This window comes from Microcebus murinus, chromosome 4 (assembly GCF_040939455.1).
Source record: "Microcebus murinus isolate Inina chromosome 4, M.murinus_Inina_mat1.0, whole genome shotgun sequence".
NCBI classification, from domain to species: Eukaryota; Metazoa; Chordata; class Mammalia; order Primates; family Cheirogaleidae; genus Microcebus; species Microcebus murinus.
This window is the reverse complement of record NC_134107.1, coordinates 8167136-8183199: the sequence shown is the minus strand read 5'-3', so window position 1 is coordinate 8183199 and position 16064 is coordinate 8167136. Positions and strand designations below refer to the sequence as shown.

Below are 16064 nucleotides of genomic sequence, written 5' to 3'. Positions count from 1 at the left end.
GACCAAAGTTAATTCTCTTCCTGGTTTTATTTTTTTCCTCTTCCTGTTTCTGAGGTTCAGCAAACACGGATGGGACTGAGGGTTCCCGCAAGCCACTCTGATTGTGCTTCGGGACCTAAGGTTCCCAGCCCTCTGCCCTGCCTTCCTGCCTTCCTGCCAGTGGAGGGTCCCAGAGCCCCTTCCCAGGAAACACAGTGCTCACAGCACAGCTGTTCTCTTAGAAATTTTATTGGTCCTGGGGAAAGGCAGGCAAGCAGGCTCTGCCTCCCCGGAAGGTCCCGCAGGCCCTCACTGCTTCCCGTTGCCGTTGATGGGGCGGTTCACGTGCTCAGGGGAGGCCAGGAAGGCCTTGAGCTTGGGCCGGGCGCTGAGGCGCGCCACATAGGCTGATAGCAGGGGAAATGCTTTCAGGCAGCCGGGGGCCAGGACTTCATGGATCAGCAACAGATCCAGCAGGTTGTAGTCAGCAAAGGAGATCTGCAAGGCAGGGGACAGGGGACTTAGCCGGTGGGAGGAGGCTGGAGGCGGGGAGGGGGAATAGGGGCAAGGAGCTTGAGGCCAGCCTCCAGGTCTGCCCCACTTTGCTGAATGAATGGCCATCTGTAAGAGGGTGGTGAGGACAGGGCAGGACAGGACCAGATGCTCACCTGGTTGCCCACAATAAAGGCCTGGCCTCCCTGGTTCTGGGACAGCAGGGTCTCAAAAGGCTTCAGCTGCCCCGGCAGCGCCTTCACATAGTCATCCTTGCCCGCCTCCTGTCGGAGAGACACCAGTGTGCATCTTCCTCCTCGCCCCAGCCCCTGCCCCTGCCTGCCCCGAGGCACCCTCCTTCTGCTGGCCACTGGTGAACCCACTGGTGACCCACTGGGCCAGAGACTGGAGCCCCAAACACCCCTCTGCTCACCCCCGCACCAGGCTAGTCCCAAATCCTTTCACTTCAGCTGCTAATTCTTTTCCACTCCATTCCGCCTTCCTGCCCCTGCCAGGATCTCTTACGAGATTCCTGCAAAAGCCTCAGAGCTGGGTTCCCGGGAGGATCCTCCTAGACCTCCTCACATTCGGACAGAGCCCTGTGTAGACTCCTCTGTGCCCCACTGCCCTCAGGAGACTCCAAACCAGTGGGTTCAAGGCCTTCAGGACCTGGGCCAGCTGTTCCCCCATCTCCATCTACACACATGCACACGTGCACACACACACACCCCGACCGCAGGCACGCACACCTCGAACGCAGGCACGCACACGGGCACACGCTGCATCCACTAAACTGGTCCCAGGTCCTCACATGTGCTCTGTCTGTGTCTGCATATATTTTGTTCCTCTGAAAGTGCCAGCACCTCCTTGCAGAAACTGGCTATAGATCCTCCCGCTCCTACAGCTGCTCCAGGAAGCCCCCCCAGCCCAGGCAAAAAGAAACCACCTCTGCCTGGTGTCTCTGTCCTTGCACCCTCCCGCCATTGCCCCCAGGCAGTGAGGGTGACAGTACTGCCTTGTCCACAACAGCCCCTGGCCCCAGCACAGAGCCAGCTGCAGCCCCAGCACCCTGAGGAGGGAGGGGTCAGCCAGAGCCACGTGCGGCTGGGGCGCGGGCACTAGAGGCCCCTTCCTTCCTTCACCCCAGCGCCCTGCGCTCACGTAGTTGGTGTAGATGAGGCTGACGTATTTGCAGCGCAGGTCCTCCACGCCGTCGTTCACCACGTCCACCAGGGCTGCCTCCCGCTGGTCCTTCCCATAGAGCCCTGGGGTCAGGGGAGCAGACAGCGTGACCAGGCGCCTGATCCACACGCGACCACGGGCTGATCCCCCCCCCCAGGCCACGTGGCTGGCTGTGGGCCACAGCCTGGGGGAGGGTCCAGCCGGACACACAGTAGGTGCTCAGAGCTGGCGAGAGGAGCCTGGCACAGGGCCAGGGCTGCGCGTCTCTGCTTCCCCAACTGCAGAGGGCCGCGCGGCAGCTCGACCTAAACAGAAGGGGCTCAGAGGGCAGATGCCCACCCACCCCTGCCCTGGCCACCTGAGGCCTCAGGACTCACCGAAGGAGCGCCCCAGGTGACGCAGCATGGCGTTGGACTGGTACAGGGTGAAGTCTCCATCCTGGAACTTGGGGAGCTGCCCGTACAGCTGGAGGGAGGCACGGCTCCATGAGGGGCACTGAGCTTGGCTGCCCCCACCCCAGTCCTGCCCCCCAGGCCCCGCCCCCTGCCCGGGCGTGGTCACTCACACAGGAGGCCTTGAGTGAGCCCTGCTGCCAGGTCTCCCCGGTCACCACCTCCTCCTTCCAGCTCTGGCCCTGGTCCGCCAGTAGCATGCGCAGGGCCTCGCAGCGCCCTGATGTGGGGGGACAGCACAGGGCGTGGGGACTGGGGAGAGACCCGGCCTCACAGCGCCCTGAGGAGGGGTCAGGAGGGGGCGGAGGGGACTTGGGAACAGACTCCACCGGAAGATTTAAGAAAATACTGGGAAGGGATGGGACGTGGTCGAAGAGCTGACCACAGGGAAGGAGGCCTGGGCTTGCCGCCACAGGAAGGAGGGCTGCGGGGCTGGGGTCTCCCCGGGGTGGGTGAGGGGCCGTGGGCTGCAGCCCCCGCCGCTGCCTCCCCTTCCTCCCAGGCTCAGGCTCCTACCTCGAACGGGGAAGTAGACGATGGTGTAGGGCGGCACTGCGGGGCAAACGGCAGCCTGTTAGCGCCTGCGGGGCGCATCGCGGCCAGGCCCAGGGCGCACCGCCCGCCCTGCCCCGGGTCCCCTCCCCGCTCCGGCGCTCCCGGCCCCCTGCGCGCCTCTAGCTTGGCCCCGGGGACGTCCAGGGCCCCCCTGGGACCCCCGTCCCGGCTCGGGGGTGGTGTGGGGACGCGGGCCGGGCCGCGCGGACTCACTGGTGAGACGCAGGCGGCGCGCTGTGGCGCAGGCCCGCGGCCCGCGCCTTATAGGGGTGGTCCCGCCCCGCTCCGCCCCCGGTGCTGAGTCACGGCCACCGCCGCCGCCCGACCTCCCCGCGTCCTGGCCCAGCTTTGCAGGCTGGGGCCTGGGTCTGGGCTATCGAAGGTGAGCGGCTGCCCACGGCCGCTGTCCCCCACACACCTGCTGCCACTGCCCCACCGGTCTCCACGCCCTTCTCACCTCTCCCGCTCTGACCGGGTCGGACCAGCGACTCAGCCTCCTGCTAGCGCTGGGGTGTGCGGGGCGGCCCCACTTCTCCACCCCCGGTTCCATTCCTGCGCCCTGCGGCCCGTGGATGTTTCCGCGGTCGTGGAAACTTGTCAGGTCCCTCTCTCCTCCCACAGCGCAGTCACAGGGGGTCGGGGCCACTCTTCCTGGTGTGCTGGCCTGCAGGTGCTTATGGGGGGGGGACATTAGTGTGCTCCTGGCTCCTGGTCCATTATTATCTCTGGTGGGGCAGGGTGGGTCCCCGTCTTATTTGTATGCGTGTGCTTACGTGTTCCCTTTATCTTCACACTCCGCTGGCACTTCCTGCAGGTGGTGAGTTTGCTGGGCTGCGTGCCCTTAGTGCAACTGCTGCATCGCTGGGCTTGCAAAAAAAACAAAAAACAAAAAAAAAACGGAGCCAGGCGGCCCTCCGGAAGGTCTGCACCAGCCCACCCAGGCTCCTGCTGCCGTGGGACTCTCTCTGGCCCCATGTCCCCTCCACCTCGCACTGCTAAGGATTTTGATCGTCTCTTCCAGTGCTCCTTGGATTTTCTTTTCCACTTCTGGAAATTGTCTGTTATCCTTGGACCATTTTCTTTGGCTGTGCTGTCTCCTTTCTGTTGATCTGCAGGAGATCTTCGTTTGTTCTAGACACTAATTTCTTCTTGGCTTTAACGTTACAATCACCTTCTCCTAGTCAGTCTGTCAACTCTCTCTTAACTTTGCCCAAAGTGTATTGTTTTTTTGAGTATTTTAATTTAATTTTCTAGTGGACAATTTGCATATCTCCCTCACCCTTTCCTTTAGGGTAGTGTGACACTTTTCCATAATAAACGACTTAAAGGAAAGCTTTGGTCAAGAATGGAATGAAATAGCCAAAAAAACAAACAAAAAAAGTCACTGCTGCTTTTAAAAACCCAATACTTTCACCAGTTTTATGCTCGAGCAAAACCATGAGGTATTTGCACGGCACGTGTTTGCAGTGTTTCCTTGGGGCTGGCTCTCGGCTCCGTCCACTGGCCGAGCTGCCACCGTGTGCCGTGCTGGACGGCAGAGGCTCACTCTGCTTCACGGTGTCCGGAGGCTCTGGATACAAGACTCTTCAAGGTCCCCAAATCCCAAATTGCCGTAGCGCCATGGATGCCAGCAGTGCCAAGTTCTCCACAGTCTCGTTTGCCCGCCTCGTGAACGGACACCTGAGTGGAGCCATTCCGGGGCGGCGTCTCCAACACTGCCTTGCGGTCCTGGGCCGCGGCCCTCCTGTCGTGGTGCACCCAGTGCTCCGTGTTGGGAAGTCTCACCTTGGAGACAAAGGTCAAGCAGCCGTGCCCTTCGTGGTTGAACAGCGCCGGGCAGCAGTCCTGGCCAGCAGCCACCTGCTGTTCTCCGAGACAAGGGACACACTCAGGAGGGACAGGAACTGTGTTTTCAGAGTCGAGACCTGCACACCTTCTGAGGCATCAGCGACAGATTCGTGCCGTCGTGACTGGCCCAGGCCGGGCGGCTCCCACCGGCGGAGAAGCTGACCCCATGGGCCCCAGTCGTCCGTGACCCTGTCCCCAAACTCTGACATCAGCTGGCCAAGAGGCATCTTGCTGCCCCGGGCGTCCTGGCTGGCTTTTCACCGACACTCCTCTAATGCAGGCAGAAAACACTCTGCATTCGAAGTCACATGATCCTGCTGCCCGCAGAGCACCCTCGGGATGCCAGTCCAAGCTGAGGACTGGGGGCCAACGGGCTTTTTAATGTGCTTGCTTACCCACCAGTCCTTTCTGGACTCGAAGTCACAGAAGTGAGCGTGCTCCACTTCCCACAGCAAGTTTGTCCTCCGGCGGGACCACTTCACAAAAGTGGCTGCGAGATTAACTCTCGGGATCACCAGAGTTGGCTTCCAGACACAGGCGTTGCGGTCCGCCCTACAAGGGACGATGCGGTCGCCCTTGGGAGCCCATCAACACCTGTGCTGTGTCCGAGGTGCTCCTTGGGTTCACGAGCTCCCGCCCACCGGCCCTTCTCTTACAGATGCGCACCTCGTGCCTGCTGGGGCTCAGGGCAATGGGAGTGCCATCCCTGTTGCAGGCACGACAGGTGACTGGCTCTAGTAAAAACTGATGCAGGGACATTATTCTTAGTGTTTTCAAAGAACAGAAAGCTGGGGTGGGGGCAGTCTGGGCAGGATCAGAGCGGAGAATTCGCAGACTTGGGTCAGTCCATGCGAACAGGCTCTGCGGGCGCAGGTGGAGGGCCAGAGTGTCTTTCATTAAATAAAGCTCCTTAATTTTAGTGTAGTTGAAACCATCAAGTTTTTTTTTGTTGTTGTTTGTTTGTTTGTTTCTGTAGGGGGGGGTTGGTGCTTATGTTTTGTGCTTTTTTTTTTTTTTTTTTTTTTTGAGACAGAGTCTCACTTTGTTGTCCAGGCTAGAGTGAGTGCCGTCAGCCTCGCTCACAGCAACCTCAAACTCCTGGGCTCGAGCGATCCTTCTGCCTCAGCCTCCCAAGTAGCTGGGACTACAGGCATGCGCCACCATGCCCGGCTAATTTTTTTTTTTTATATACATATCAGTTGGCCAATTAATTTCTATTTATAGTAGAGACGGGGTCTCGCTCTTGCTCAGGCTGGTTTTGAACTCCTGACCTTGAGCAATCCGCCCGCCTCGGCCCCCAGAGAGCTAGGATTACAGGCGTGAGCCACCGCGCCCGGCTGTTTTGTGCTTTTGAAACTTCATTTATAAGCCTTTTATTACTGCACTGGATCACGGCGACATTCTCCTATGTTGTCTTCTATTAATATTCACTTTGTCTTTTTATCTTCACGTTTACATTAATCCGTTTAGAGGCCACTCTTGCACGTGCTGTTGGGTAGGAATCCAGTTTTATTTTCCTCTGAGCAAAGAGCTGTCTTCTGCAGCACCATCTACAGGGCATGTGATTCGTCCCACGCTAGGTTCCCGTAGGTGACCGGTCTGCTGGTTCTCTGTCCTCTGCCATTCAGTGACTGTCTGTCTGTTCTTGGGCCAGTACCACAGCTGTTTATTACTGTGGCTTTATAAATCTGGTAGGGAAAAAGCACACCCTCCAGCCTTTTTTTTTCCCCCTGACATTTTCTTATTTGTGGATCTTTATTCATTTCTTGAGAAAATCTAACTGGGATTTTGGTTAGGATCGTGTTACATTGAGAGATTTGTTTGGAGGGCATGCACATCTTTACAATCCCTACCCTGCGTGATACCCTACGCGGCAGTATATCTCCCTCTTTATCCTCATCCTCTTCTCTAGTCTTTAACTTTTCTACCAAGAGGTCTTACATAACCTCTTTATTTATTTAATTTTTTAGAGACAGGGTCTTACTCTGTCACCCAGGCTGGAGTGCAGTGGTGTCCTCACAGCTCATGGCAGCCTCAAACTCCTGGGCTCAAGTGATCCTCCTGCCTCAGCCTCCTGAGTAGCTGGGGTTACAGGTGCGTGCCACCATGCCCAGCTTCTTCTTATATGTTCTAGAGACTCTGTATCTTGGTGCTGTGAATAATGTTAATATCTTCTTTTAGTTGGATCTTGGAGATATAGAGAAGTGCTAGAGATACTATTGGTTTCGTAGGTTTGTATCCAGTAATGTTGCTGATCTTGCTTCCAACCGATGGTTATTCTGCTGATGCCAGTGGCCCTTCTAGACAAATGATCACGTGATCTGCAAATAATGAGACTTTCATCTCCTCCCTTCTGATCCTTACAGCTTTTCTTTGTTTTTTCTTTCTTTATCACATAGACAAGGACCTCCAGTACTACATGAAATAGTGGTGTCTTGTTTCTGATCTCAAAGGGGCCTCTAGGGCGTGAAGGAAGAACGAGGGTTCCTAGGGTCTCACCCACGCTCTCCCTGCTCTGGCTGGTGGCTGAGACTTTTGGCATGGAAACTGTGCCAAATTCAAGAAGCTCCCTTCTCCTAGTTTCCTAAAACGTTGTATCATAAATAGGTAACGAATCTTACCAGATGCTTTTTCTACATTACTTGATGTTAATCACATGCTGTTTCTCCTTTATTTTTACTAGTGTGGAGAATTATATTGATCCATTTTCTGATGAATTCATGGAATAAACCCAGCTCGATCATGATGTATTGTTTTTAATACAGTCGCATGCATTTTGTGTAGGACTTTCCCATCTGTGCTCAGGAGTGGAAAGAGCATATAATTTTCTTGTTTTGTCCTTATCTGGCTTAGAAATCCAAATTTACTACCTTCGTAAAAATGTCTGGGAAACTTTTCCTCGATTCTATTATCTGAAATAACTTGCAAAAAAAATTAGAAGTTATTCACATCTGCTCCTTTTCCTTGATGAGTTTTGTCCAAAATTCCGCTGTCATATGAAGAACCAGCTTTTGGTTTTATTAATTTCACTGTTGTGCCTCAGCCCTTGTTTGCCATTCACCTCTTGTCTTTCTGATTTCCACTGTTTCTTACAATTCGCTCTGTTATTCTTTTCCTGACTTTGTGATTTCAATGATTCACTCACTTATTTTTAGCTATTTTTATTTCCTGATAAATCTATACATATATATTTTTTCTTTCTTCTTCTTCTTTTTTTTTACTTCAATATACTTTTTGTTTTAATCAGTCTCACTCTGTTGCCCGAGCTAGAGTGCTGTGGCATCAGCCTAGCTCACAGCAACCTCATATATATTTTTAGTTGGCCAATTAATTTCTTTCTATTTTTAGTAGAGACGGGGTCTCGCTCCTGCTCAGGCTGGTTTCGAACTCCTGACCTTGAGCGACTCCCAGAGAGTTAGGATTATAGGCGTGAGCCACTGCACCCGGCCTACCCTGGCTTTCTTTTTGTTCACGTTCACTGAGAGTATCTTTTCCTATCCTTTTATTTTTGATATGTCTGTGCCTTTTAAAAATTGAGGTGATTATATTTGGTAAAACGTACGGATCTCGAGTGGACAACATGATGCATTTTAAAAAGCGTGTGCACTGGTCGAAACGGCAGCCTGTTGAGATGCAGAGGAGGCCAACTGCCTCGACGGGACCTGGTGACCGGGCCAGTCCCTCCTCACCCTCGCTAGGCAACCGCGTCTTGAGTTCTAGCACTACAGGTTCGTTTTGCCTCTTGAAATTTCACAGAAATGTACTCATATAGTCAGTCAGTACTCGTATGTCTACCTTCTTTCACCCAACACGTTTTTGCTAACTTTTTTTAAAAAAATTGAGGTATGATTTACAGTTAGTAAAATTTACCATCTTAGTGTTTGGTTCTATGAGTTTGACAAAAGCCATCATTATGGCCAGGCCCAGTGGCTGAGACCTGTAATCCCAGCACTCTGGGAGGCTGGGGCGGGAGGATTGCTTGAGGCTAGGAGTTTGAGATCAGCTTGGACAAGATAGCAAGACCCTGTCCCTACAAAAAACAAAAAAATTAGCCAGGGGTGGTGGCGCATGCCTGTAGTCCCAGCTACTTGGGAGGCTGAGGCAGGAGGATTGCTTGAGCCCAGGAGTTGGAGGCTGCAGTGAGCTATGATCAGGCTACTACACTCCAGCCAGGACAACACAGTAAGACCTCATCTCTAAAAAAGACACACACACACACACACACACACACAAACAAAAGCCATCGTTACAATCAAGACAGAGAACATTTCCATCATCCTCCGAAGTCCCCTTGTGTCCCTGTGTAGTCAGCCCCTCTCCCATCTGTGGCCCCAGCAACCACTCATCTGCCTTCTTTCCTCACAGTTTTGTCTTTTTCAGAGTGTCATCAAAATGGAATGGTATCCTTTTTCTGGGCATTCCAAAAAACTACATTTCACAGACTCCCTTGCAGTTAGGTTGAGGCCATGTGACTGGGTTCTAGACAATGGAATGTGGGCAGAACTGATGTATGCCACTTCTCATGGCTAGGTAGCATTTCGAGTCTCTCTTCTCTCACTTCGTGTAATGCCCTGCTGTGGATCAGCAGTCCTTTGCTCTTTGTAGCCAAATAGTATTCCGTTGTATGGATGCACCACAGCTTGTATCCACTGGCCAACTGAAGGGCCTTTGGGTTCTTGGCAATTGTGAGTAAAGCTGCCTTAAATATTTGCATACGGGTTGTTATGGGAACATAAATTCTCATTGTCTTGGATAAATACTCAACAGAAAGATTGCTGAGTCATGTGGTAAGTGCACATTTAGCCTTATAAGACATTGCCAAACTGTTCTCCAAAGCAGCTGTACCATTTTACGTTCGCACCAGTGGTAGATAAGAGTTCCAGTTACCCTCCATTCTCACCAGCTTTTCTTCTAACAGGTTTATAGTGTTAACTCATTGTGGTTTTAATTTGCATTTTTCAAATGACTAATGATGTTGAGCTTTTCATGTGTTTATTTCCCATAGAGATATCTTCTTGTTGAAGTGTCTATTCAAATCTTTGCCCATTTAAATTGAATTATTTTCATTTTTTTTCTTTTATTTTTGAGACAAGAGTCTCACTTTGTTGCCCAGGCTATAGTGAGTGCGTGGTGTCAGCCTAGCTCACAGCAACCTCAAACTCCTGGGTTCAAGCAATCCTCCTGCCTCAGCCTCCCCAGTAGCTGGGACTACAGGCATGCACCACCATGCCCAGCTAATTTTTTCTCTATATATTAGTTGGCCAATTAATTTCTTTCTATTTATAGTAGAGACAGGGTCTCGCCCTTGCTCAGGCTGATTTCGAACTCCTGACCTTGACCAATCCGCGTGCCTTGGCCTCCCAGAGTGCTAGGATCACAGGCATGAGACACCGCGCCCGGCCTGAATTATTTTCTTATTGAGTTTTGAGACTTCCTCATGCACTCTGTATATAAATCTTTCATCAGATATGGTTTTGGCAAACATTTCCTTCCAGTCTGTGGCTTGTTTTTTCATTTTCTTAACAGAGTTTTTTAAAAAGCACAAGTTTTTAATTTGTATGAAGTAATATATATCACCTTTTACATTTCATGGATCATGTTTTTGGTGTCATATTCAAGAAATCTTTGCCTGACACAAGGGGGAAAAAAGATTCATTTTGTGTTTTTCTTCTAAAGATTTTATACTTTGTGCAGTGAGCTATGATCATGCCACTGCACTCCAGCCTGGGCAACAGAGTGAGACCCCCATCTCAAAAATAAACAAATAAATATTTTTAGAATTTTAAAAAAATTTTATACTTTGGAGTTTTACATTTATGTCTGTGATCATTTTGAATTTTATACATGATGCACATTGTGGGTTGAGGTGCATTTTTTGCATGTGGATTTCCATGCAGTTGCTCCAATAGCGTTTTTTTTTTTTTTTTTTTTTTTTTGAGACAGAGTCTCGCTTGTTGCCCAGGCTAGAGTGAGTGCCGTGGCGTCAGCCTAGCTCACAGCAACCTCAATCTCCTGAGCTCAAGCAATCCTACTGCCTCAGCCTCCCGAGTAGCTGGGACTACAGGCATGCGCCACCATGCCCGGCTAATTTTATATATATATACATTAGTTGGCCAATTAATTTCTTTCTATTTATAGTAGAGACAGGGTCTTGCTCTTGCTCAGGCTGGTTTCGAACTCCTGACCTCGAGCAATCCGCCCGCCTCAGCCTCCCAGAGTGCTAGGATTACAGGCGTGAGCCACTGCGCCCGGCCTCCAATAGCGTTTTTTGCAAGGACGGCCTTTTCTTCACGACAAGCCTTTGCGGCTGTGTGTGCGCGGGTCTCTTCTGCACCTGCTGTTCTGTTCTGGTGACCTAAGTGTCTGTGCTTTCACCAGTCCCGAACTATGACTATTTCTGCAGTCTGTGACATCTTTAAATCAGGCAATGAGAATCCTCTAACTTTATTCTTTTTCAAATTGTTCTGATTATTCTGGTTCCCTTGTTTTCCATGTAAATATTGGAATCAGTTTGGGATTCTGATCAAAATGACACAATCTCTAGCACAAGTTAGGGAAAACTGACCTCTTAATAATATTGGTACACCTCTCCATTTATTTAGATCATCTTTAATTTATCTCAGCAATATTTTACAATTTTTTCAGAGTACTGATCTTGCATATATTTCATTAAATTTATCTGCAAGTAAGATAAATCATGGTTTTTGATGCTATTGTAGATGACACATTTTACATTTCATTTTCTTTTATTGCTAGTATACACTATAACAATTGATTTTTTAATGTTGATTCTGTATTACATGGCTTTTTATAATTCAATTGTTAATTCTAGTAATTTTAACTTCTTTAACTTTGGAATTGTTTTTAAAATTTAATTTATAATCTTTATTGCTGGCATATAGACTTACAATTAATTTTAGTATACTGTATAGCCTGTAGTATGTGACTTTGCTATACTCGCTTATTAGTTCTAGTTGTTTTACAAATTCTGTAGAATCCACATAAATAATCATGTCATCTGTAAATGCAGACAGTTTTATTATTTTTTTTAAATGCATGTGGAATACACTGGATTAATGTTCACCAATCCTATTTCCTTTTTCTGAGCATTCCAAAAAACTACATTTCACCAGACTCCCTTGCAATTAGGTTGAGGCCATGTGACTGGGTTCTAGACAATGGAATGTGGGCAAAATTGATGTATGCCACTTCTGATGGCTATAAAATGTCCCATACAGTCCTCCTTGCTGCTTGTCACCCTCTTTATTCTTTGGCTTGGAGACTGGTAGAAGATCCCAAGAAAGCTTCAAAGAATAGCAAAACTACGGATAGGAAAAACAAGATCCCTGAGTCAGTGCCAAGAGAGGAGTTACATAGGATTACAGCTCAATCTGCATTAGACTTTGATGTGAATGATACAGAAACTTATATTTTGTTAAGCCACTAAGATTTCAGTGTTTATTTGTTGACACAACATAGACTAGCTTACTTGACAAATACTGAGGGTTTCTGGAAACATTATTATTGGATCTTAATTTTAAAAAATACATAACTTGACATTCTCTGCTTCAGTTGGAAGAATTTAACCTATTTACATTTATTGTGATTACTGTTGCATTAGGATTTAGTTCTATCATCTTATTTTATTTTCCTTGATTTTTCCCCCATTCCTGCTTTTCATTGGATGGATCAAATTTTCTTCTACTGATTCTAATTTTGTTCTTATGATAGTTGCTCTTAACCTAAGAGACTTGGCAAGAGAAAGATATGAATATGGATAAGTTTAAGAAATCAATAGGCTAACGCCGGGCGCAGTGGCTCACGCCTGTAATCCTAGCACTCTGGGAGGTCTGAGGCGGGAGAATCCTTTGAGCTCAGGAGTTCGAGATCAGCCTGAGCAAGAGCGAGACCCCGTCTCTACTAAAAATAGAAAGAAATTAATTGGCCAACTCAAAATATATACAAAGAAAATTAACCAGGCATGGCGGCACATGCCTATAGTCTCAGCTACTCAAAAGCTGAGGCAGGAAGATCACTTGAGGAGTTTGAGGTTGCCGTGAGCTAGGGTGACTCCAAGGCACCCTTGGTGGGGCAACAAGAGTGAGACTCTGTCTCCAAAAAAAAAAAAAGAAAGAAAGAAAGAAAGAAATCAATAGGGTACATAAACTTACCAATATCTGTACCTTCCCCATACCAAGACTCTTAGTCCTTCCTCCTATCATAATTTTGATCTTATCTAGAACTCTAATTCTGGATTACTATAGATACATGGACTCTTTATTTTCTTCAGTCATAGCTTTTTTATTTTATTTTGAGACAGAGTCTCACTCTGTTGCCTGGCTAGAGTGAGTGCCAAGGCGTCGGCCTCGCTCACAGCAACCTCAAACTCCTGGGCTCAAGCAATCCTCCTGCCTCAGCCTCCCGAGTAGCTGGGACTATAGGCATGCGCCACCATGCCCAGCTAATTTTTTCTATATATATATATTAGTTGGCCAATTAATTTCTTTCTATTTATAGTAGAGATGGGGTCTCGCTCTTGCTCAGGCTGGTTTCGAACTCCTGACCTCGAGCAATCCGCCTGCCTCGGCCTCCCAGAGTGCTAGGATTACAGGCGTGAGCCACATCGCCCGGCCTAGTCATAGCTTTTTAGAAAGACAACAATAGAGTATTTGGTCATCCTTGCTTCCACATGTCCTGTGGCATGTCCTGTATGTTTCTGTTCTTATCTGAGCACTATTTCCCAAAGCATTTTCCCATGAATCTTCACATGCTTGAGCATACTGTCATGACACCCTCACATTTTGTTGTTGTCGTCGTTGTTGCTTTATCTTCACCCATTCAGAGAACACCCTTACATTTACATACCAATTTGCTGGATTTAAAATTCCAGGTTCAAAGTTTTTTTTTTTTTCCTTCAGCATTTAAAAATTATTGTTATATAATCCTCCTGCATTCACTATTTCCTTTGAGAAGTCTGATGTCAAATGGAATCTTGTTCTTCTGTAAGTGATCTGTTCTTTCTCTCTGGAAGCATTTTATAAGACCTTTCCACCTTGGACAGTCTTCGATTTCGCTCCGATTGTCCGGATTTGGTGGCCTTGCTTTGCCAAACTCTCCAGCTGGTCTGGCACTGTCAAACCTCTTGGCCGGAGGTGGATCGTCTTCATTCGGTTCGGAGAAATGTATCTCCGTTATTTCTTCCGACATTTCTTCTTCTCCATCTTTATTTTTCTCTTCTGGGACTTGTGTCATCCAGATAATGGCCCTTCTAGTCTGTCCGGTCGTTGCACTGTCATGTGTGTCTTTTCTGGTTTGACCTTGCTAAGAGGGAGTTTCCAAGCGGATCTCTCCACTCAGCATTTCATCCGTCAGTTTTTTTGGGTTTTTTTGAGACAGAGTCTCGCTTTGTTGCCCAGGCTAGAGTGAGTGCCGTGGCGTCAGCCTAGCTCACAGCAACCTCAATCTCCTGGGCTTAAGCGATCCTTCTGCCTCAGCCTCCCGAGTAGCTGGGACTACAGGCATGAGCCACCATGCCCGGCTAATTTTTTTATATATATATCAGTTGGCCAATTAATTTCTTTCTATTTATAGTAGAGACGAGGTCTCGCTCTTGCTCAGGCTGGTTTTGAACTCCTGACCTTGAGCAATCCGCCCGCCTCGGCCTCCCAAGAGCTAGGATTACAGGCGTGAGCCACCGCGCCCGGCTCATGCGTCAGTTGTACGACTAACACCACTCATCCCAGCTCTTATTGGCTTTTTTCAATTATTGTTTTCATGCCTACTATATCTTCCTGGGTTTTTGTTTTTTTTTTTTTGGAGGGGGGACTTCCTATTGCCAGTAACTTTTCTTATATCCTTGTGTGTTTCTATTATGTGTATTCTGCATCTGTGTGGTCCACTCGTTCTGCATCATATGATATCACCTGTCCCCCGGGGGCGTCACCCTTGGGACCTGTGAGCTTGTGCCCCTGGTGGAATTGCTCACTCTGCTTGGCAATATGCCAGCCTCAAGGAGAGGGAGGGAGGGAGGTGTCCCCAGGCACCGCCAGGCCACTGCCAATCTCTCCCCCCTTTGCTGCCCCTCTGCAAGCAGAATCTGGGCTCGGAGCCTCCCCTTCAGACCCTTGGCGAGCAGCACTGTGGGAGGCGGCCCCCCAGGTTCTAAGTGCTGGCCCTGGGGGGCTTGCAGGGCAAGTGTGGACGAGAGAAAGCCCACAGCCAGTCAGTGCCACTCTTCTCCCCAGCGCCTCGCCCCAGCACAGTCTTGGCAACGCTGACACGCTCTAGCGAAGCCTGCACTGGGGTCGGTGTTGAGCGACGACAGCCCCTTGACAGCTCCTGAGGGCTAAGAACCAAATACGAACCACTTCCCTCTCTCGTCCTTTTATTGCCACTTCCAGCCTCGCTCACCCTCCATCCACAGGCATCTACACGCACAGGTACACACGCACCTACACACATCCCTGTACGCTCAGACGCACACAGGTTCGAAGCAGCCATCGGTCTCAGGGAAGAGGTACATCTCACTCTTTTGTTTAATTTTGTTTTTTTTCCTGAAATCTCTGCTTCTCTCTATACAGTTTCTCCTGTATTCCTACCAGAGAGGGAGCTGACAGCGTGTGCCACTTCACCATCTAATCCAAAAATGGATCTAATCTAATCCATCGGGATAGTATGGACCACAGCCCATGACCTGCTTTGCCAATAAAGTTTTATTGGAACCCAGTCATGCTCATTTATTTACATGTTATCTGTCTTTGCTGTTGTGCTTCAACAGCAAAAACGAGTGATCGCAACAGAGGCTATGAGGCTGTCAATGCTTAAAATATTTGCTTTCTGCCTTTTTGCAGAAAAATTTTCTGACCTCTGATCTAGACCAAGGTCCTGAACCCCAACTCCAGGAGACGCTAGACTTCCAAGGCCATTTATTCTACCTTCCCCAAGACAGCTGCTATGGTGTGCTCCATAGCAACACTCTCCATAGCAACATCCTCCATAGCAACGCCCTCCATAGCAACACCATCTCCCCTTTGCAATGCCCAACACCTCTCTGACCCCCAGCATCACGTGAGGATTCCAGGCTAGGGTGGGAGCCCCTGAGAAGCTGCTGAAATGTGCTGTGCAGGTCATCTAGGGAAGCTCCCTTACCACATTGGAGAAGATGGAGCCAGTTATTGAGTGGTGCAAACGGGTGAAGTTTTTTTTCTTCCCACCCTTATCATCAAACATGCTTCTTTGAAGGAATCCTTCTCTCCCCTGGAAGAAATCAAGGGCAGATCCCATTAGCAATCACTCTGAAGTCACGAAAGGTCTTCCAGGCACCTAGATAGCTCTGAAGGTCTGGGCCAGCACAGTCTCCAACGTTTTGAACTCTCATCCAACGTGGAGCTCTCCCATCCCCTGCTTGGGTTGGACGCTGGCTTGGAAGCCGGATTGGAGCGGGGTGGCCTTTTCTGCTGTCTTCTAGCTCCTCTCTACTCACAACCTCTAAGGGCAAGGTTTAGAGGCCAGGGGACAAGGGTGAAAGTGCTGACCTGTGTGGGTGGCTCAGTTGGC

The 16064-nt window shown here is 49.4% G+C and overlaps 1 protein-coding gene and 1 pseudogene across 1 annotated transcript; both read right to left on the bottom strand.

The window, feature by feature from the left end:
* Positions 1–210: 210 nt before the first annotated feature.
* Positions 211–2952, bottom strand: LOC105867418 (glutathione S-transferase P). Its single transcript, XM_012757399.3, has 7 exons — positions 2874–2952; positions 2622–2657; positions 2219–2325; positions 2031–2118; positions 1633–1736; positions 648–755; positions 211–477 (listed from the first exon to the last, which is right to left on the bottom strand). Coding segments are annotated over exons 1-7 (633 nt in total). The 5' UTR covers positions 2875–2952; the 3' UTR covers positions 211–288.
* A 1250-nt stretch (positions 2953–4202) lies between these two features.
* Positions 4203–5089, bottom strand: LOC105867417 (actin-related protein 2/3 complex subunit 1A pseudogene; annotated as a pseudogene).
* Between the last annotated feature and the right edge of the window lie 10975 nt (positions 5090–16064).

What these genes read in the sequence shown, in the direction of transcription:
- LOC105867418 (XM_012757399.3), bottom strand. An exon ending in CGTCTACTTCCCCGTTCGAG is followed by an intron (nt 2,326 to 2,621) that starts GTAGGAGCCTGA and finishes CCCCCACATCAG; the next exon opens with GGCGCTGCGAGGCCCTGCGC. An exon ending in CCTTTATTGTGGGCAACCAG is followed by an intron (nt 478 to 647) that starts GTGAGCATCTGG and finishes CCTGCCTTGCAG; the next exon opens with ATCTCCTTTGCTGACTACAA.